At 45.3% G+C, this 22,913-nt stretch overlaps 1 protein-coding gene across 5 annotated transcripts in view; it reads left to right on the top strand.

The window, feature by feature from the left end:
- auts2a (activator of transcription and developmental regulator AUTS2 a) overlaps positions 1-20,266 on the top strand; it is a 300,378-nt gene extending 280,112 nt beyond the window's left edge. Inside the window, exons 7-19 of one of the 5 annotated variants that reach the window (XM_030746362.1) lie at positions 7,945-8,503; positions 9,845-10,137; positions 11,312-11,544; positions 12,590-12,634; positions 13,783-13,878; positions 13,977-14,048; positions 14,560-14,589; positions 15,020-15,091; positions 15,231-15,369; positions 17,822-17,902; positions 17,993-18,076; positions 18,364-18,616; positions 18,787-20,266. In XM_030746362.1, the coding sequence (XP_030602222.1) occupies positions 7,945-8,503; positions 9,845-10,137; positions 11,312-11,544; positions 12,590-12,634; positions 13,783-13,878; positions 13,977-14,048; positions 14,560-14,589; positions 15,020-15,091; positions 15,231-15,369; positions 17,822-17,902; positions 17,993-18,076; positions 18,364-18,616; positions 18,787-20,032 (3,203 nt within the window). In that variant the 3' untranslated portion in view covers positions 20,033-20,266. Of the gene's footprint in view, positions 1-7,944; positions 8,504-9,844; positions 10,138-11,311; positions 11,545-12,589; positions 12,635-13,782; positions 13,879-13,976; positions 14,049-14,559; positions 14,590-15,019; positions 15,092-15,227; positions 15,370-17,821; positions 17,903-17,992; positions 18,077-18,363; positions 18,617-18,786 lie in introns of all 5 variants that reach the window. The other 4 variants (XM_030746364.1, XM_030746363.1, XM_030746361.1 and 1 more) reach the window with 4 other exon arrangements.
- The last annotated feature ends 2,647 nt before the right edge of the window (positions 20,267-22,913 follow it).

Consider the following 22,913-nt stretch of genomic DNA (forward strand, 5'->3'; position numbering starts at 1 on the left):
GAGACAGGACAGAGAGAGCTACCTCACCTTTCTGCTCCTTTCTGTCACTCATGTGTTTTCATCCCCCATTTGCCTCTTGTACTCTGTCATACTGTAAACATGTGTAAGTGCTTATTCTCTGTGGTCTGGCAGCTGATCTTCTATGGCTTTGCATCTGTCAAAAGAGCTCAGAATATTCATTGGCTTATGAAGCCCAATTACCCGAGATTGCTACCATTTCACAGAGGATCACAGTCACAGACAGCCTTTCTTGGGAGAGGAGTCAGGGCTTTATGTCTTGGTTAACCACACAGACCGTGCACCATGACTTCACTGCACATGCACATGCACACGCTATTTATATTTATATTTATATACACACTTGGCTTCTCATCTCATGCTTTGGCTTCCAATCTTGTAATACAGAATTCATAAACTAAATGAGACAGCCATGAAATATAGATGTTCAGAGAGGCGGCTTAACAACTCTCCCCTGCCTCCCCCCCCCCCTGCTTGTGGCCTTTTGCTCAATCGCAGCTTGTTAAAGCAGCAGTTTGTGTTACTGTGAGGTGATATCGGCACGCTGTGGTATTCTCACTGAAAGATTACACATGTCACGCTCTCGCAGCCAGAATAGTTGCCCTGCTCACCCTAACCCCCCTCCCAGCTTTATTTCTGTTTAGTTTCCCACTACCCTTCCCCTGCCACCCCTGGGAGTCTAGCTCTAATAAAACAGCTCCAGTCCAAGACCCTCCACATGGCGAGATGTCCAAGCATTGTAACCCAACACCCCTCTCAGCTCTAGCTTTAGAGAGCTGCTGACATGACAGAGAGTCCTGGAGAGCCAGCAGGGGAGCATTCATCATTGTCAGGCCACAGAGCCCTAAACACCCGTCCGGGGAATGTCTATTACGCATGCCTGCGCACAGTGAACTCCTTGCTGAGAGGTACCTCGAAACTCTGGAGACGCAAAGAGGTATCACTGAGTGTGATGTTACTGCTCTTAAAGCAGCTAATGCTGTTAAAGTCTTCAGAGCTGAAGAAGGGAGGGATAAGGAGCTAATAGACTGGAGATTCTCTGGGGGCTTTAGCTATGAGATCAGGGAGAAAGCTTCCCCAGCTAAGGTTACTGCCACTGGGTTTCAGCTTCACTGTGAACTGATATGGTGAGGCCAAAGCACAAGTCTTAACTCTTCTGCCCAACATCGTTATATTTATAAATATTTGGCTAGCATATTGCTTTTAGCAAAGCAGTCGAAATGGAACTGACCGCTTCCCCACAAAACTCCACCCGGACACTCACTTCAAAGCCTCTTTAGGGACTGATGATGATAATCCTGAGTACAGCCATGAGCTCGTTCAGCTGCCAACTTACTGAACTGGTCATCAGCTATACATTAGAAACTGATGTCTAGATCATCTTTATGTATTTGATATTTTGTATACAATTGCAGATCTAGAAGTTACATTGCATTTCAAAATAGCTCCTTACTTGGTGTGTGCGCACCTAAAGATTCTCCATCAACAAAGGGAGAATCCTGGAGGCACAAGAGGAGGAGGACTAAAAAAAATCAGGGATTTGAAAACCTCTCACCATCTCCTCAGATGTTTTCTGCTAATATGAACTCCTTGCCGATGGACTTGCCTGAATGTGTGAACAAGTTTTGTATTAATTGAAGGATTATTGACTGGATGTAGAGACGCAAACACATGAAGAGAAAAAGACTTTGCTGTGCATGGGACTGCTGGGCCTCAAAGCTGAGAGCGTGTGTGTGTGTGTGTGTGTGTGTGTGTGTGTGTGTGTGCGCCATTAATGCAACTGTAGGCTTCATTAAGAACAAATAAACAGAAACTGGTCCCTCACCGAGGAGCTCTCTGGGGATCGTGTGCTGTCTGAACCACTCCTGAGGTCAGAGCACTGTCAACACTTGCTGCTCAGTGTAATTTTGTTGTTAAACAACACATGAAGACAGAAGAGGAGCAAGTGTTAGTTATTTTAGTTCTTAGTTCTTTTTTTTTAAACTGAGGCCTGAAGATGAATTGTTTAAAAAAATTCTGCATATCAAGGGAATGTGAATATTTTCTGGGGAGATTTTATTCCAGTAGTTTCTGAAATCCCGGGCCTGCACAGAGGGGAGATCCTGATTGTAATTAATGTTTACAGAGACACACCAATGGATGGGATTTTCAGGAAGGGCCACAAATCCTTGCTCATTGCTGTGTGCACTTGAATTGATTTAACCGTCTGCCTCCCTGTGTTTATTTTTGTTTATCCTGCGATGAAGCGGGATGATGCTTTCACAGGAAACAAAGTGAAGGGCAGTGTAGCCTCCTCTCAACAACGCCTTGAATCCAGCCTCACTAGTTCTGTACCCAATGAATCCATTTCTTGTGACTAGCTGATGTTGTTGGACTGTTCAGAGCAGAAGTATCTGAGCTGTAGTGTGGTAAATTTGTAAGAGGTTTGCACCTGATTCTGCAGACCGTTGCACAACAGGAAACAAGATGGAAAATACCAAACAGAGACCGAAAAGTGTTGCAGGGGTGTCAGTGGAACATCACGAGTCTCTGTCAGCTGTGACAGACAGCTCTGGGCTTTGCACTTTCATAGGCTTTTCATGTTTTGCTTTTCTAGCCCACAGATATAGTGCTAAAGCCTGCAGGCTACAGTTCCCTCACCATACACAGAAAGGTACAGCAAGTGCTGCCAAACTTACAGCTTCTGGACTGCCAGTCAAAGTTGATAAATTCATTTTTAACATACACAATCTATGCCCGTTACACAATAATATGTCATTGGACACGGTTATTGGAGCATGAAGACTAATAATTTTGATGGTCCTCTCTTCAGCATCACCGCTGAACTGATATTTTAGGGTTTTAGTGATATGTCATCTCAACCATTAGATGGATTAATGGTAATTTAATATAGGTTTGGTGACATTAGCCTTTAGCTCAGAGCACTACGGTGTCTCACAGTCTTATTATGGCTGTGAAAACAGTGCTGTGAAAAGGTTTTTGCCTCCTTCCTGATTTCTTAGCTTTTTGCATATTTGTCACTCTTACATGTTTCTGGTTGTCTAATATTAAAATGTGTTTGATAAACTTAATTTAAGTAAATGCAATTTTTTAAATGATGATTTCATTTATTAAGGAAAAAAAAGCTTTCCAAACCTACCTGCCCTGTGTGAAAAAGTAATTGCCCCCTAAATCTAATAACTGGTTGTGCCACCCTTGGCACCAAGCTTTTGTGATAACTAACAATAAGTCTCTCACATAACTGTGGAGGAATTTTGTCCCCATCTTATTTGCGGAATTGTTTTAATTCAGACACATTGGAGGGTTTTTAAGCATGAACGGCCTGTTTAAGGTCATTCCAAAGCATCTCAATTGGATTTAAGTCGAGACTCTGACTGCTCCACACACCAGTCCGCTTTTTTTTGTTTTGTTTTGTTTTTAAAGCCATTCAGACTTGCTGGTGTGTTTTGGATCATTGTCCTGCTGTAAGACCCAAGTGTTCTTGAACTTCAGGGCATGAGTTGATGGCCGGACATTCTCCTTTAGGATTTTCTGGTAGAGAGCAGAATTCATGGATCCATCAGTTAAAGCAAGTCATCCTGAAGCAGCAAAGCAGCCCCAGACCATCACAATACCTCCACCGTGTTTGACTGTTGCTATCATGTTCCTTTTATGAAATGCTGATAGTTTTACGTCAGATGTAACGGGATTCAAACCTTCTAGAAAGTTCAACTTTTTTCACGTCAGTCCACAATATTTTTCCAAAAGTCTCGGGGATCATCGGGATGATTTTTGGTAAATGTGAGACAAGCGTTTGTGTTCTTATTAGTCAGCAGTGGTTTACACCTTGAAACTCTTCCATGGATGCCATTTTTGCCCAGTCTCTTTCTTATTGTTGAATCGTGAACTCTGACCTTACAGGTTCTATTTAATTGACTTCTTGATTCAGGGAAATGGAACTCAGCTTTCCAAAAAAAAAAAAAAAAAGTGGTTAATTTAAAAAGTGCATTTTGTATTTACTCAGGTTATCTTTGTCTAATATTAAAATGTGTTTGATGACCTGAAACATTTGAGTGTGACAGATATGCAAAAAGGAACTCAGGAAGTGGGCAAATATATGGAGAGTATGTGACTGTCTCCCTTTCCATCAGATAATAGTAATAACTAATGCTGCAGAAAGACACTGGTACAGGACAGACACCACCAGAGGTTACCCGCTGTTGCATCATCTGGCGTGATCTTAGTCTCTAATGCACAGCAGTCCCTGCAGACCTCCCCTCTGCTGTAATCACGTTTCTAGATGTTCTCAACATTTGCAGTCTCCCATACAGTGACTTTGACCCACCTCATGCTTGTGGGAGTCAGTTTGTGATGATCGAGATGTTGTTTAAGTAACAGAACATAAATGGCTGGTATGCAGTGACCTCAGTCAGAAATCGACAAAAGCTTAGATTTTTCAAAATGACTTTAAAGAATGAATTGTATTGTTAGACAAGTTTGATACTTAAAGTTCATGCTGTAGATTATACTTTTTACTCTTACTGCATTTATTGGCACACATGTAAAGTTCGTCAACGCTGGCTTCTTTACCTTTCTTTTGAATTTCACCTTTGCTCACTACATAACTGTGATGTACACACAGTGGTCATGGCTCAGCTGGGTGTCCCGTGGCTCCCGCTATGTGTCAGGTTGTTGGTTTTGTGTGATTGGAGCCATGAGACCCCTGGCAGGTTGAAATCCCATAAGCGAGCATGAGGGTTTCGAATGTATCGAGGGGCTATTTTGAGGAGGACGAGATGGAAGGGGTGACGGCAACGAACAGAAGCCTGGGATGTCACAGAGGTCTCTGCAGACATCAACTTGTCAGGATGTCTCCAGACTTGGGTGTAGGCTGTCACACTCACATAAAAGAGACAGATTAGCAAAGCAGTTTTGGCTGCAGTTGGGCATTAATGTATTTTTCAGAAGGACAGGTGCAGACCTGCCAGTTGCACTTTTAAATGGTGATGTTGTTGGCACTTGCTGTTAATCACTTACATGTGCCAGGCTATATCCAGTGATGACATTGAAATATAATATGCTAAATTAATCCCCTTATGTACTGCAGTAATGGCCTGACACTATATTAAACTACCTAATGTTGTGCATCTCACTTTGCCAGGCCTCCTGTCACTCCCTCTGTGGATCATTGCACAGTGAATAGATTGGTTTAAAAATCTGAGCCATTTGTCTCTCACATGGCTGCACCAATCCAAATACCTCGCTGAAGGACTATAATCCAACCAATACAGAGGTCTATTAAGCAGTGTGATATCAGGATCGCATTAAAAATGGTAACAGTAAATATAGCTACATAATATTGATGGTCCGCTGCAGGACAGTAACAACATACCACTGAACTCTAAATCTAATAACACTGTAAGGGGTGGTAGGTTCCTGATCCATGTTCATCATGTTGCCTCTTATATTGTAATGGTACTACAATATATTCAGTTCACCAAAAATTACTGTGGTAATCTAATCATTACAAGCTGGCATGTAATTTTAACCATGTAGAGAGAAAGAAATTAGAAGTGGTGATGTGTGCAGCTAATGTTCTGTGAACAATAGGAATAGGCTCTTCCCTGGATAATGTGTTATCCCTCTAAGTCCCTCACTGCATCCCCTGACATCCACACTTAATGAATGGCTTTTCTGCACACACACACACACACACACACACACACCTGGCTGGCCTTCACAGAGGCCTTCTCTGCCCCCCTTTACCTCTTAAATCCAGCCCTTGCCTCACCATCTAAACCACAGGCCTCAGTCTTTACTTGCTCCTCCGAGTAGCATAAAAACCGCAATAGTGAAACACTGAGAAACAGCAGGGATCTACATTTTCAGAGAGCCAAGTGGGAATTGCACTTATTTGTTTCCAGGGATGAAGAAGACTGACAAATGAACCCTCGCGGGAGGGAAGCTGGCATATACTCCGTTTCTCTTCTTCCTGCTCCACATGGCCCTAGAGTGTTCATTATGACCAGAATAGACACCTTCTTTTTAGCGTGTTAGCACATTCTCAAAACAAGCTTTGGACCTCAGGGACCCAGAGGTGCAACAGGAGACTTGAGAATTGGGAATTTCTTCTCTCCTCGTCTGCCGTGGTGAAGCTGTTTGCCAGCAGCAGTCTCTCTTGGCTGGTAATAGCATCTGTAAGTGGAGAAGAGTGACATAGATTAGGGTGATGGATATAAGGGCTGCTGGGCTGGGCACATATTAGAGAGGAGGTATAATTTCTTTATAGGGGCTAGCTAGCTTTGAACACACCCCTCTGCATTATGAGGACTTTTTTCTTCTTCTGGACTGCGCTACAGAGACAGACAATTAAACAAACACACACCAAGCTAGCAAAGTGTGCCTTCTGTCTCCTCACAGGCTGGCAGATGTCCCAGTAAGCTCTCCCTTGTAGAGCAGGAGTCAGTAGCTGTTATTTTAGATATCGATTGTGATCTTGCACCAGAATTTACCTCCCCTGACCCTTAACTTTAATATCCCGTGCACCTGGGGATGCTAATACCTCGCTTAGCTTTTCAATGCTGAATGTTCCTCTTAGAGCTCTGTTAGCTCAGCCTGCTCCCACTGGAGCGTCCACAGGGAGTAGTGTCAGGGAGATGGAAGTCACCAGTGACGGGCAACTGTTCTGCAGCGCAGGTCGCTGCCTCAGCCCAGGGGAGCTGGTTCCCATCTACGCCTCTTTGGCAGGTAAAGGATTTAGCTGGCTTCACAAAGGGGAGGAGGAGCTCTTGCTCCAGCTCTAAACTCCCCTGAGGCCCAGGGAGAGCTAATTACAGTTTACGTATGCACTGTCATCTCCCATGAGCCTCTCTGCCTCTGGAGCAGCCAAGCTGATGGCTGATGTCTGAGCTCTTTGTTCCGTAGGAGGCGGTCCCTGCAGAGAAATACCCCGGACAGAGCTTATTATTCATTTTTTTAGTGTAATTTCAACATTGCACAGTGCTTATTCATTCTTAGACGCATTTTGGACTAATGGAACCCAGACAGGCCATTTAAATGACATGTAACTGCTGTTTCTTAGCAAGTACTGTAAGTCCATAAAATGATTCCTCAGATGGGCATCATGTTTTTACCCTCCAGTGCAATTTTTATGTGTGTCATCAGTTGAGCTAGTTTGCATGTGGTAAAGAACACGCATCAGTGTTTCCAAAGAAGATTAACGCAACTGCATTTTGTATTTGGATAGGCTAATTTTTCAACTGTAGAAGAGCTGAAAGGGTGAAAAGGCAACAGAAACCCGATAAACTGCAAAAAATATGCAAATATACATCTGCACACCGTTTCTATCATTGAGCTCCGTTTGCTTCTGTAATGCAACAGATCTGAGTTTGTGCGAGGTGCACGCAAAAATGCCTCATTAAAAATTTAATGTCGCCTGTAAGTGAAAGCCCTGCTGCTTAAAAAAAATATAATACTCTTAAAATGAAGGTGATTTGTCGAGCACTACTGATTTATTCTGAACAAGCTGAACACATTTTGGGTCGTGCAAAACCAAATGAAAGTGTGTCGGTATGAGGAGGAAGAAGGAGAAACCGTGTCAGTGTGTGGAGCTGTCAACGCAAAGCTCACACGCCAAACATGACAGAGAGATGTCATTAATGAGGAGAGGAGATGACACAATGCCTGGTGCTCACGCTCACAGCTCACTTACAGTGGCTACAGTATCTAGGTAGCTGTGGCTCTGAAGGTAGAACAGGCTGTGTATTAATAGTGGTTCAATCTTTGGTTCCTCCAGTCCACATGTCAAAGTGCCCATGTTCCAATCAGGTTCCAGTCAGTTAAAAGTACATGTTCATTACAGTCCTTATGGCATGCTACAGTTAATGTGTGCATTTTAGCTGTTTAATCTGTTAACATTCTTCTTTGTGTTTTGTTTTTTTTGTGCAGTTCCAGATTTTGGCATCGATGTGCTCTCCACCAATGGCAGCCGGGAGCCTCACGGCCCAGGCCTCCTCAAGGTGTCAGGCCTAGAACGCAGTCAAGAGAGGAGCCAGGAGAGTTGCAGAGACACCCAACCCCCTGCATCCAGCACCCCCAATCCACCTTTGTCCCCCCCAACCCTCCCTCTGCCACCCTCCCAGCCACCCATCCCCCAAGCCCTGTCCCCTCTTCGGGCCCAACCAAACGGGCCCGCTCCAGCTTTGAACCACCTGCCCCCACATTCAGAGGCTCTTCCCAGGCCTCAGTCACCCGCAGCCCTGCCTCTTGCCCAGGGCCAAGAGCCCTCACCAACCCCCCCTCCCCGGCACCAGCACCAGCCTGAACTGCTATCCCACCCCAGGCCTCCACCTACACCCATCCTTCACCCACACCCACCATCTCCTGCCCTTCCAACCCACCACCCTCACCAACAGCACCCCATTCAGGCAGGGTCCCACCGGCCCCCATCACGCTGCCACCCCCGGCCCCTATCTGCCTACAACAGCCTCAGCCTCAACGGCCACAGGTAATACTAATGTCAGACCACCTCAAAGTGTATTTTAAAAAACACCCACGGCTCTCATGTTCTCACGTGCTCTGATGCAGAAAATTCATGTAGAGCTGTTCAGGCAACACCTCCATATTCACACACACTTGAAAATTCAAGAATATCTCTTGAGCTGGAAGTGCATATAATGCCCGATCAGTATGTAAATTGCCATCAGGAAGAGCTTTAAGTCCCTGAGCCAAATAGTAGCGCTGATTATTAACAGCGGAATAAAAGGGCCACACTGCACCCTGAGTGCTGGGGCTTTTTGGGCTTTTTTTTTTTTCTTTCTTTAATCCACCCACACATCTGAGCTCTGTATAGACTCCAGGTAGTTTGGTATAACCTTGAATCAGCACCATATTGTTCATATTCCATGGATATAAGGCTATTTTGAATGAGAACAGAAGGAAAATTGGCTCAGAGTTTACATATTCCTCAGGAGATAATAGCTTCAAGAGGTCTTGTTAATTTTCTTAATTTAAAAGGCTCCTCTGTGCAATTTGACTTTGTGTATTATAAAATACAGCATCAGAGTAGTATTTCATAGTATTAAAAATAACAGCAGTAATGCAATTGCAGGGTTAAGTATAATCTATTGTATCCTGTATCATTTGAGAAGCACTGAACCCTGTGAGGCTCTCCATTAATGTAAGACCTTGAGATACCTCCTTCAGAACCCACTCAGTCCCAACAACAGCGCTGCCTCGCAGGCTCTCAGGACTTGGCTTTCTGTGCCTCGCTCTGTGCCAGCCCTGCCAGTGTGCCAACAGGGCCTGGCACCCGCTGCGAATAATCACGGCTGGGGCCCACAGCGACGAGCGAGCGCTGCAAATGAGCTTTTAGGCTTAGTGCGTGGAGCTGTGGAGACGCAAGCTCCGTGACTGCCCCCGGGGAAAACCCACACACACTACAAAAGACTGTTTGCTCACACACGCATACACACCCTCTCTCCCTCTCATCCCATTTCCGATGCACATGTTCCCTACCTGGCTCCGGAGGAAGTGCCTTAACAGAAGCTGTTCAAAGACAGATGCTCATTCTGTTATGTTTGCCAGTGGTGGTTTATTTGCATCCGAGGGTGCTGCGAACGTGGGGTTTTCACAGATCGTGTTTGCCCTGGATTCTGTGAAGCACAAGAGAGACGGGGAGGCATTTGTAAATGGAAGGCAGTTGAGGTGTGAAAACATTGTGCTAGGAATTGAACGTCAGAGCAGATGGAGATGAAGGGATGTGGAGGAACAAGTGTTAATTTTGACTGATCACGCCTGGCTTAACCAGTTATCCCTCTTTCTCTTTTTTTTCTCTTAATCTCTACAGCAGTAGCAGGAGCAGCACCCCAGGCACCAAGCCCCACGGACCCGCTGCGCCTTCCTTGCACCTTCCCCACCACCCACCGCCTCCTCCTCCTGCCGCAGCAGCCTCCACCTTTCCCTTGCCCTTGCCCACTAACCAGAGCACCCCCCACAGCTTCCCGCCTGCCTTGCAGTCGTCACCACACCCACACCACCCCAATATGTTTGCTCCTCCAGCGGCCTTGCCTCCACCGCCACCGTTGACGTCTAGCACCCTGCCAGTACCCGGACATCCTGCTGCTGGGAGTGCCTACTCAGGTAAGCAGACACAAGCTGCTTGCAGATGTCTCCACACCGCCCCCAAGTGGTTTGGTGGAGGATTGTACATTTGGCTGAAAAGGCAATCAGCAGTATCTTATTTAAGCCAGTCGTTGCTGGGAGGTTCAAGACATATGACAGGTCCACAATGAATGATTTCAGAGCGGCTTTTCATTTTAAAGTGTTTGATATGCGGAGACAGATGCGTAAGCTGAATGTTACCTTGGTAATTATTTAAAGAAGCAAGCAACCAAGTCCAAGATAATCCACATGCACTCCATGCCAGGGCTTTTGTGTGTTTATAGTTGTGTGGACAGTTCAAGTTCACACTCTGTCTGTCTTGCTTTGATTGATCAACCTTCTACACACGAGTAATATCCAGGAGCAAGTCAGGCCACATTACAAAAGCGATTACAGACCCTGTGCACATTTCTGCACAGTGCTGTCAAGCTAAATGTCAGGGTCAGTGTGGCGAAAGAAGCGCGCCTGCTGGGGTGGGGGGGCTCGCCTTTAGCGACATTCCCAGAACGTCCATTTTCACCCGGAACGGTGTTCATGTGCAAGAAATCAATTTGGTCAATACGGAATGGAGCAAGCTGGATTTTGCTCAAAAGATACTAATGAAATTTTTATGAAGAGAAAATTCCAACCCCACTCCCAGCCCAATAAAGCTCAAAATGAATGCAGAAAATATTGTAGCGAGCCGCTGTGGAATAGGAAGGATAAGGTTACTCCGGAGGAGATATAATCTCTCAAGGCAGGTTTTGTTGAATTTAGAAGAAAAGCCAATGATTACTTGAAATCCATTCTTTCTCCACAGGCTACACAAAGGTTATTAGAAAAAACAGATGCTGTTTTCTCAGAGGGGCTGAAGTGTATCGAATCACAGCATTTGACAGCTCCAGCAGTCAGACTGTTTTAATCATGTCGAGCTTCGCTTAAAGTTACAATGACATGCTGATAATCACAGCCATTTCCTGCTTGTTTCCTTTTTTGACAACTTTGACGTGGCTTCTTATTTGATGACATGCAGAGCTCTCACACTGGAGTCCTCCAGGGGTCTGTGTGCGACTTACAGTCGGATGCAGTGTCTGCAGTGGGTCTTAATCAGAGACGAATGTATATAATAAGCAGATTCTGTCCTAACGCTCCTCCCTCTGTTCCTCGTCTCCAGAGCAAGACCTTCTGCGCCAAGAGCTCAACACTCGTTTCCTGGCCTCTCAGAGCGCTGACCGCGGCGCCTCGCTCGGCCCCCCACCCTACCTGCGCACTGAGTTCCACCAGCATCAGCATCAGCATCAGCACCAACACACCCACCAGCACACCCACCAGCACACCTTCACGCCCTTCCCACACGCCATCATGCCCACCCCAGCACCACCCATGGTGCGTACCCCTGCCAGAAATGTGAGGATAAGTAGAACACACCTGTGTTGGGTTGGAGGGGTTGGAGCGGTTGGAGAGGGGGAGGGGGGTGTCAGCGACAAATGAAAATTCAGTCATGAGAGTTTTATATGTCTTCGTTCTAATAATGACTTTTACATGTGTGGAGTAGTGGGCGGGTATGGCACCAAAAGTGTTTTCACTTTGTGGTTGGGAGAGCAAAGACTTTACACAGTCTGACATGTGTGAGAGCAGCACGCTGTGGGGACCTGTGGGTTTCTGTGGCAGCGTTTCAATGATGACCATGTGTGTCCGTCCACACCACAGCGATGCCTTTATTCTCCCAGAAAGCCTTTCTAGTGTTTTCTCTGGCATGCGCCGAGACTCCGGGCTCGAACGCTGTTATTTTCTAAATTGGCAATAACTTGCCCAAAGCATGTTAACTTCAGAGGCAGCTTTCAGAACATAATACACTTAATTCATTCTGATTTTAATGACATCATTTGGTCCCATTTGGGGGTTTTCATTACCGGCAAATGCATTGCATTAAGAGCCGTGCTGTTTGGGAGAGAACCACAGGCGATGGGTGCCTGAACCTAAAACTCACACAAACACATGCACATTTGTAACTGCCTGACCCACAGAGGTTTCGCCTGGCTCTGATGATACCTCAAAGGCAGCATAGCGAGGCCTCTGACAGCTAATGAGGCCATAAAAAGGCTCTTTATGGCTGCAGTGTTTAGTCCTGACTGTGGAAATGTTCGCCCTGAGCCTGCGCTGCACCACTAAAAGCCAACTAAATGAGATCCAGCTCATACTAGTTTACAAGGTCTTCAGATGATCACAAAAAGGGGGAGGATAAAAACATTCTGGTTTGGGGAGTGGTTGATCTTGGATTCGAGCTGATGCCAGCTGATGATTAGATTTTCATCTATAAGCACATTCTCAAATTTTAAAATGCAGTTTGTGATGTTGTTGTTGTGTTGGCCTGAGATGAAAGAGGCCAATCCTAGGTTTGTCATCTCTTGTGGACATCTTTGTACTTAGCTCTGTTTCATTTCTCCTACAGTTTGACAAATATCCAACAAAAGTTGACCCTTTCTACAGACACAGTGTGAGTTTCTCTACTGCGTACCATCTCGCTGCAGAGCCATTTGTTGCTTGTCCATTGTGCCATTTCAGCCCGTGTGACTTACTGTTAAAAATGTGTGTGCGTATGTGTGTGTTAGATTCCATGCAATCACTCATCTGCTTTTTAATGGCTACTGTAAGCATTTTAGCTGCACTATGTCACCCTTCAGGTCAGGATTCTTAAATCCTGGAGTATACAGTGTATTGTGTGTGTGCATGTGATGATGAATACAGAAACACGGTGGCTTTGTTTACCTCTTTGTCTTGCTTGCTTCTGTTCATTTTTCCAGCCAGCAGCAGCGGCTTGCTCAAAATTATGATGCACTAAAAGGAGCACATTTCAAACATTAGACCCCACTATTCTAGCATTTTGCAGAAATTTTCAGACACTCGCTCTGTGCTTCTGCCGAGTGTGCTTTTTCTTCAGACTATTAAAGTGATTTGTCCCCGATAGCTTGGAGGCAGATTTCAGTGTCATAAAAACCTATTTGTATTCAGATCAACCCTGGTTCCTAGTTTGTTTTTAAGTGCTTCATTTTTATTTTTTCATGCCAGCAAATGCCCTGAAAGCATTCCCTCTCTATAAAACATAGTGACATCTTAATACATGGTGCACAAGAGGAGTTGAGTTGTGTTTAAAACCTCGCAGCACATCCTCAAGTCAAATTTTAAACAATCCCGCTGCATTGCCCTCGACTGCAGCAGCGCAGGCATGTTCGCGATATGAAAAACTCTCTGCTTTGGCTAATATGGCTGTTAGGAACAATTATGCTAAGCAGATGATTGCATATCTGTTTCTCTACAAGATACATTTACGAAAGCCTTGAGCACTTGTTTGGTTTACTGGTGTTTTGCTTATATTACAGCATTCTGCTTTTCATATCAAAGGAGGCTTTTTTTCCCTGATTTAAATCCAGTGGGAACAAAGCAGTGAATATTTGATAAACAAGCAGTTTGTGTAACGTGTAGGCAATCATTTGCAACTAAGCAGTCACTCTGATTGAATGCTGAGTTTTATGCACCACCACAAATTGTTTGCTCCATTTAGAGAGACTCACAAAGCTGCTGTCCTGTGTTTCACTGACAGACCAAACCATCCTCACGCCCCCTCTCGCTCTTTTCTTCTTTCAGCTCTTCCACTCCTACCCACCAGCCATGTCTGGCCTTCCCCCTGTCATCCCCCCAACCGGGCCCTTCAGCTCGCTGCAGGGGGCCTTTCAGCCCAAGGTAAGACACCACCACACACCCACAGATGGACTAACTGGCGGGAAAAAAGGAGTTATTTACAGAGAATCATTTTTCGATCCACGTCTGCTGCTTTCTAGACCTCTAATCCGCTGGATGTTTCCACAAGACCTGGAGGCGTCCCACACACATTCTTACAGAAGGACCCCAGGGTAAGAGCATGTACACAACATTCACCATGTAGAAAGAGACGTTTGGTTCCACAAGTTCCATACGTTTGTTTTATTAGGATCCCCATTAGCATCAGCCTTAGTTTTGCTGAAATCAACACATGTATGTCTGGAGACAAAAACAAGCAGGCTCTTCTCATGCAGATAATACTAAAATTCACATTACAAGTCACCAAATGGAGATTTTCCCAGTCTAAAAGATGTCATTGGAAAGAATTCATCTGCAGTTAGCTGGAGACTGACAGACATGTCAGCATGTGCTCCCGTCTGCCTCTCAGCTGCCATATTTGTTTGTATGCAGAAGGCCACGCAGGAGGAACCGTGTTTAACACCCACGTGTTAATTACCCCTGAAATGCTTTATTTTAAAGTGAACAGTTTGACATTTTAATTTGGTTCATAATAAGTGCCGCACACAAAGACTAATTAAAAATTATTTGACTGACAGCAAAATAATTCATGCTCTCTCTCTCCCCACCCTCTCCTTCCTGAAGCTAACGGATCCATTTCGGCCGATTCTCAGGGTGAGTGCTCGCTCCCTGCAGTGTCTCAGTCTCTCGCTCCCTCACACACAATAACAACTACAATGCCTTCAAGGGTTTTTGCTAATGGAGTTGATACTGCCTTTAATTAAATGAGCGCTGTACTTGGAGGCTGAGTGTGCTCGTTTACGAGGCTCATTTTGAAGAACAGTGCAGCCTGTGCATTTTGAAACCTTGTCAGATGGTACACGGCGCTGGCTGACAGTTACTTCTATCACACGTCACCTCGCTGTCACAGACCAACACAGCCATCGTTCACTCAGCAGACTCTGGCTGATGTGAGGCGCCTGCATTTGCATATACCAGATCTTTCAGACGTTGATGATTTTTGACAGAGGAAGTGCTTTCTGAGCCTTTTAAACTGTGAGCAGCAGTCATGACACTGTTTTTTTTTTTTGTCATGTGGTTACAGAAACCAGGGAAGTGGTGTGCCATGCACGTCCATATTGCCTGGCAGATATACCACCACCAACAGAAAGTAAAGGTGAGAACTCATCTAACCCTTCCTTACACACTGTGCCAAAGCTGGATTTTTCCTCACAGTGTGCTACCCCCCCGATAGCTCAGGCTGGTGTAGAGAGGTTTTACATGTTTCTCTCTGTACCTCTGGCGTCTTTCAGCAGCAGATGCAGGTCGACCCTCACAAGCTAGACTTCGGCCTCAAGCCTGAGTTTCTGAGTCGACCCCCGGGCCCCAGCCTCTTTGGCCCTATCCATCATCCCAGCGACTTGGCACGACCCGCCACGCTTTTCTCCGCTGCAGGTGAGCGCATCAGTTTGCCTGATTGATGGTCAGTGGCAGCCTCTCATATTCAGCAGCAGTCAATCATTTCCTCTTGTGTGGTGTTAGCCATTGTTCGTTTATTGTTATTGATGTCAAGCGTGAATTTATCTTCAGCAGAAAAAATATGACAAATGTTTTTAGCCTTTCTTTAAATTGGACCTGTTGTGTTAGTTTGCTGCTCTCTGTTTCTGTTCCTGAACACTGCTGAAGTAGCTCTGCATGCTTTCTCACACTCAGCTCATTCACCTCTGAAACAGTGCCTTTGGCTGCCCCTCGTACAACAGTTGTGTGCCTAAGACGACCATGTTAAAGCTGTCCCCTCTGTATGACATCATACAAACCCAAAAATAGAAACTGTCTGAAACCGTGTTTAGAACAGGCTGCACTTTTTTCTCACTTGTAAATAAATGGGCATCATTTCAAACTCATGTTAAATATGAGCTGCATATTACAGTATATTAATGGCAGAAAACACAGAATAGGTCTTTGGTGGCCCTGCAGGTTCAGTGTAACAGCATCCATGCATCCTGTTTAAAGCAGCTGTGATGACAACAAACACAAATCAGATCAGGGATCAGATCAGATCATGCAAAGATCAAGTGTGTCTTTACTGAGGGAGGCTGAATGAAGAAGGTAGATTTTTCCATGAAGAGCTAAATGCAGGCATCATATCATTGTTTCCATTTTGCAAGTCACACTTTGGGTTAATAAAGCTTGGGCTGGAAATGCTGCATGTGCACCTGGTGTAGTTTAAGACTCCAGGTGGCCATCTGGTTCTGGGTCTCCACAGACTGTCTCTGTGAGTCATCCTTGTTTTCTCTTTTAATAAGATGTTGGATCTGATTATTAAAATTCAAGTCACAGCGGTCGGCGGACCAGAGAGCAGGGTCGGCTTTGTTCAGTCTGTAACTATCCAGATATCAGCCTGGCATCAAGACATAACAATGGCGGCTTTGCGGGCAGTGCAGGTCATTCCCGAGTCTACCTCAAGATTTCACCATTAAACCATGTTTTTAAATTGGGTCGAGGATAACGTCTACCTGCAGTACTAATACATCTTTGGCTCTAGCATTGCTTCAGTGTCCCAAAATGTCAATTTGTCAAAAATCATTTCTTAATACAGCTTAAGAAAAATGTGGTTCTGTGCACTGTGGCCAAACATCTCTACTTTGGTCTTGTCTGTCCGAAAGGTTCTCAGATGTAACCTTGCAAACCTGAGCCGTGCTGCCGTGTTCTCTTTAGAGACGAGAGCTTTTCTCCCGGCAATCTTTCCAAACAAGCCGTACTTGTTCAGTAGCTTTCTAAATGTGCTGCCATGAAGCTTAATATTTAACATGCTAACTGAGCCCCGCAGCGTCTGAGATGGAACTCTTCGGTTTTTGCAATTTTTCTGACCTTGGGTTGAACTTGCAGGGATGTCGTCTCCTGGGAAGATTGTGGCATTGTGTTTACACACACCTGAATGCTCCAGACCAGCAAACTGCCAAAACGTCTGTTTTATAGAGCCGCTCACACTTTGTGCATTTGATTAGTAGCATCTGGCTGCTACTTACCTTCTTAATTCCTATAGAAACAGTAAGGGTGCACTTGGGTTTTCACTGGGATAAATAAAATACAATCCTAAGGTGGGATCATTTAACGGACAGTGCTGGGACTGTTCAAATCACTGACTTCAGTGGTGTTTAACTTTCTAATATTATGACTCACTGAGCATTGCAGCCTTGCTTACTATTAGCCTTCTAGTTCAAATAATCTGGGGATAATTAGCTGGCTTTATCCTTATTAGTTATACCAACAGGGAGCAAGCTGAGTTGATCATCTGGGAGCACATGATCAGATTAGGCCTACAATAAGTCATCTGGGCGTACGAGCAAATACGAGATCATTCATACCAATAGAAAACTTGGATGATAGTCATTCAGGAATATATCAATGTGTTTTTAATGTATGGAGAGGTATTAACACTTAGGCAGCAAAATCTTAAATCAAGGTCTACTAAAAATGTTCAACTGAATCTTCCTGTCATTCTGATGGAAAGGCACCACCGCTGGGCTTCTCTGACATGATGATAGAGCTTAAATAAGAGTTGAGTTTCAAAGGAGACATGGATGTATTAATCCCTGTACCTCTTCAAATGATTTAGTGCAAAAGTGATACCAGAAGAAAATCGGGGGAAAACTACAGTGGATTTCATAAATTCATTGCTTTTAATTTCCAGATATATTTTTCAGTCTGTGCAAAAATACTGAAAGATGAACGTTTTCCTGAAGAAAAGCAGATTATTCGGGTCTTATGGACAAACTTTAACAGTAAAAGTTTTTTAAATCTTCAGCTATTACTGATCGATTGGATCTTGCTGACAACTTGAGAAAAAGTTGACCAGTTAACACTTACTTTTGGTAACATTACAGTCTGTGGTTCTCCTCCTCAGGTCCCACGCACCCAGCTGCAGCTCCCTTTGGCCATCCGCCCCACCATCCCGGAAACTTCCTTCCTCCAGCATCTCACTTGGGTAACGGTACACTTCGGTTCATCTTAGTCTGAAAAATCCAAAAATAAGGTGTCAATTGCATCAATGTGAACATGCTGTGTCTTTTCCCAGAACCATTCAGTAGGCCTTCATCATTTGGAGGACTGGGATCTCTCAGTTCATCGGCCTTCGGGGGACTGGGAAATCCGGCACTAAGTGAGTTTCAGCCTCAAGGAGGATACTGTTGAATACCATGCTGTCACTTAATGCAGAATATTCAGTTTAGCTCAGGGGTGGGAAGTTCATTTTCCCAACGGGCCGCATGAGAGCTGACCACCATTACAGTCCCAGTTTCTCATGTGGCCCCTTGGGAAAATGATTCCCCCCCCAAGTAGCTCACGGATTTGTATATCGGGATCAGCATGAGAGAATTTAAAAAGACACACCAGAGCAAATTGTGGAGATATTCATTTAACTTGCGTTCCACGTTTTTCCACGTGTTGAATCCCTAACAGCGGCCAACTCGGTGTTCGGCCATAAAGACGGCCCCAACACGCCGCAGCACTTCAACAGCAGCAGTAACAGCAGCCACCAGGAGCCGTGGAACCGCCTGCATCGCACACCACCCTCGTTCCCCACGCCACCACCCTGGCTGAAACCCGGAGAGTCTGAGAGGAGCGCGTCAGTCAGCTCGCATGAGAGGGACCGAGACTCTGACAAACGGGACTCGTTGGTCAGTAAAGAGGACAAGGACAGGTGGGTGCTGAACTGCAGCTGGTTACTGCTATCATGAACGAGTTCAGGTCTCCACACTGACTGAGGCTTAACATAAAAATGCTCCTTCAAAGTTTTAGTTAGTTTTGTTAATACAGTCTGTTTTTTTTAAACTGTCACATCCTTGATGGGAACTTACTTTGTGCCTACAGGGACTCTGTAGAAAAGCGTCATCCCAGCCATCCGTCCCCCGTCCCCGTCAATCCAATCAACCTTCTTAGCCACAGTCGACCTCCTGAGCCCCACAGGAACCACTTGCCACCTGCTTCCGGAGAGCCTCAGAGGGACAAGGAGAACAAGGCCAAAGAGAGGGAAAGGGAGCACTCAGACTCCTGGAAAGACAATGGCACAGATGACCACAAGCTCAAGGACAACCAGCACAGCGACAAGGATACGCCCACCATCCATGACGGCCGAGTGTCTGAGGACAAAATGTCAAGCAGGGGCGCAGCGTCGCCCTACATCCGGCAGACCAGCCTAGAGCGCCCCAATGGTGGCCTGACAAGGGAGGTCCTGGAGAAGAAGGTAGAGCTGCCATATGAGCACCAGAAGAAGAGCAATGAGGTGAAAGTAAAGGAGGAGAGGAAGGAGGAGCAGGATGGAGCCACAGAGAGGGCAAGTGAGCACCCAGCACAGCCATCCTCCACTCCAAATCTCCACCCTCCCTCCTCAATGCCTGTGTCCATGGGCATGGCTGGTGTCCACCCCATGAACACCATCAGCAGCCTAGAGAGAACTCGAGTTGTGGCACCCTTTATGGGTATCAGCCCCATCCCAGGAGCTGACAGATTCCCCTACCCTGCCTTCCACTGGGACCCAATGAGAGACCCCTACAGGAGCCTGGACATTCACAGACGAGACCCTTTGGCCAGGGACCTGTTGCTAAGGAATGATCCTCTGCACCGGCTGGCAGCGCCACGCCTGTACGAGGCAGAGCGCTCCTACAGGGACCGTGAGCCTCATGACTTTAATCGTGACCATGCCCACTCCCTGGCCCTGGAGCAGAGGAGGGAACAGGAGCGCGCCCAATTGGAGGAGCGCGATCGCCTCAATATGCTCAGAGAGGACTATGAGCACGGGCGCCTCCACCACGCAGTGCACCATCCCGCCCTCGATGGACACCTCCCCCACCCTGCCCCTGGCCTCATGGCTCCTGGACTCCCTGGCATGCACTACTCCAGGGTAAGCCCCTCAGCCGCGGCGGCCGCAGCTGCTGCGGCCGCTGCCACTGCCCATCAGAACGGTATCCTGAACAAAACACCCCCTACTGCATCTCTGAGTGCACCACCCCCACTCATTCCCACACTGGGTGCCCGGCCCGGCTCACCCAGACGGACTACTCCCCTGGCCACAGATATCAGAGACAGACCGTCTCACAAAGACATCGAGGCACGGTGAGCTGAGCCTCAGCAGACTCGGTGCCCCTGCAGCCCTGTGCCTCACCAACGCTGAACTCACGCCAAGCACTTAGCTTTGGGTAAAGCAAGACTGTAACATAGCTGTGAATAATTTATGTGGGCAGAGACATGCCCATGCAATGAATTGTTTTTGTATAAAACTACAAAGAGACAATAATCATGGAACAGAAAAATCATTTTTGCAGAGATTCTTTTTTTGCCCCCCCCCCCCCCCCCCCCCCCCCACCAGTTTGCTCCAGCTTTTTGTGTGCATTCTTTCTCTTGTATAGCAAAGTGATGTGGAGTTAGACTGAGCAATCCTGGAATGTACAGGTACTTTAGCACTGACAGCAAAGTGTGTAGATAATGTGTACAGTCGCTGTGCTCACCCTGTACGGATTCAAATTCATGGTACAAATATGCAAAAGAGTGTTTTGAAAGCTTTACTTTGACAAATGTAAATATAGGAGCATTAAGGCGGTGATTCAGAATGTGCTTTTTTGCAATTTTCTTTCTTGTTTGGTTGACGCAGGTGATTCGCATTGTACCAGAGACCCCATATTCAACTATGCAACAAATGTCTAGGTTCCCTTTCTGAAAGCTGGCCTTCAACACTACTGACTGTGTACCGCTGTGTACCAATAAAGGACAAAAGGCTGTATTCTCTCCACAACGCAGGCTTAACATTAACTTTGTGTCCATGCTGAAAGATACAAGCTTTAACTGATCCACGCAGGGTTTAAAATTTCAATTTAACAAAAACAAAATCACTTTATCATTTATGGTAAACTGTGGTGACAATCCCATTGAATTGAATCTTGAGTTTTGATGTAAAAAGCCAGCAGCACAAATGTTAAGATTTTTTTTTTTTTTGAATTGGTGCCAGTCCTGTTCTGGGGAGAATGCAGCACATTAAACACCATGACAGCACATTAGCCCCACTGAAGGAGTGTAAAGTACATGTTTTGGAATAAAAAATATCTGTTGGTCAAACAGTGTATTAAAGTGCTTTCCTAAGTTGTCGTACCTACAAAATCAAAAGACAAAAAAGCAAGTCTCAACTACGGACAGTTTGTTTCTAACGAGCAGAGATCTATTTTAGTAGTACACTGAAGGTTTAGTTGTGCGCTTCAAACTCTGTGATATCATGTCGTGCAGTGTTTTTTAATCCAACATAAAATTGTCCACCCGAGCCATAGTGGTTAGTCGATACGTATTGCAAAAAGATTGTTAAATGAGAAACCTTTTTTGCTGTTTGCCATGTACAGGGGAAAAAAACAAAGTCTTTCTAGATCGTGTACAATAATGAGAAAAAATGAAGCGACTGAATCTTCAGCATGCTCCTCATTTAAACTTGTGTTATGTAAATTGTGCCATGTTATTAAAAAATGTGTACTAACCCCGTCTTTGGCCATTTATTTCTCCACCTTTGTGCACTGAACAGACAGTATTCAGCTCTGCGGGAGCTGAGAGGAGGTTGGTGGTTTGATCCCTGGCAGCTCCGGTGCGCATGCCGAAGCATCCTTGGGCAAGATTTGTTCCGGATGGATTCATCGGAGCGTGATTGTGTGTGAATGTTAGACAGAAAGCACTTAGACGTAGAAAACAGTGCTTGTGTGAACAGGTCAGTGAGACATGCTGTATAAAGTGCTCTGAGTACTCAAGCAGAGCAGGAAAGTGCCATATAAGAACCAGTCCCTTTACATTAAGATTCCCATAGACAAACTGCCTTGGCTACAACTCTCACTTCAAATAAGTATTTTTATAGTGCTACAGGTTGTGTACTAATTTTGTAAGCCATAAAAATTTTGTCTTTTTTTAAATTAATCACTTCTAATCCTCTTTCACCATTTGCCCACAGAGCCATAAGGCTAAAGTTTGTCACTGCTTATGTAGGAGAAAACTGGTTCATATTCTTTGTTACTTGATTCATGACCCCATAATTGTGTATTCATGAGAGGATGCAAGAGTTATTGGCATTCCCCTTCCACTGAACAATTACAGCACTCATGCCACCTTTTCTGACTGATGTTTGGCACTGAGGCACTCGGGTGCATCAATCAAATGCTGGTTGAAATATTGGCTGCTTTTATTTCCTCAGCGTGAATGCCTCCTGCTCCTGGGACCAACACTAGCTTTCCTCGCAGACCTGCATCCATGAAATGCTTTAAGGATACAGTATGTGGCAATTTAGCCTTTGGGCCAGGAGAGGGCGCCAAACCACAAGAAATACAATTGTAAAAAAAAAAAAGGTCGGCATGACTAGTTTCCCTTGGCCTGCAACCAAAAGTGATTTTTCTTAATACATGGAGCTGTTCAAGCAAACAATAAATCCTGTAATTATGAATTTTTCATAAGTTTTTTAAATAAATATGGAAAGTAAGTCAAATGTGACAACTTGTATACTATATTAGAATTTATACTCATTTTTTTTCCTGCTTATCCAACTTGGGGTCCTGGGATGGCTGGAGGCTATTGCAGCTATCATCGGAAGCAGGCTATGCTCTGGGCAGGTCACCAGCCTTCTGTTGGGCACATACAGAGAGACACATTTACACCTGCAGCCAATTTAAAACCAGTAATTAACCTAACATTTTTGTCTTTGGACTGTGGGAAGAAGCCAGAGTCCCCAGAGAGAATCCACACAGGCGACAGGCAGAACATGCAAACTCCACACAGAAAGGCCCCAGCCAGCCAGTGGATTGAAACCCAGGATCTTCTTGCTGTGAGGTGACAGTTCCACCACTTTTTTTCTTTAATGCCTTCTACTATGTGCCAGCTTTACTCTGAAAGAGAAGAGAAGTCAAAATGCACTTTTCCCCCACTGTTTGGTGACTATTCTGTGTTATGTCACAGGCAGTGAAGGAAATAATTAGTGCATC

The sequence above is a fragment of the Archocentrus centrarchus genome, chromosome 14 (assembly GCF_007364275.1).
Source record: "Archocentrus centrarchus isolate MPI-CPG fArcCen1 chromosome 14, fArcCen1, whole genome shotgun sequence".
Lineage (NCBI taxonomy): Eukaryota > Metazoa > Chordata > Actinopteri > Cichliformes > Cichlidae > Archocentrus > Archocentrus centrarchus.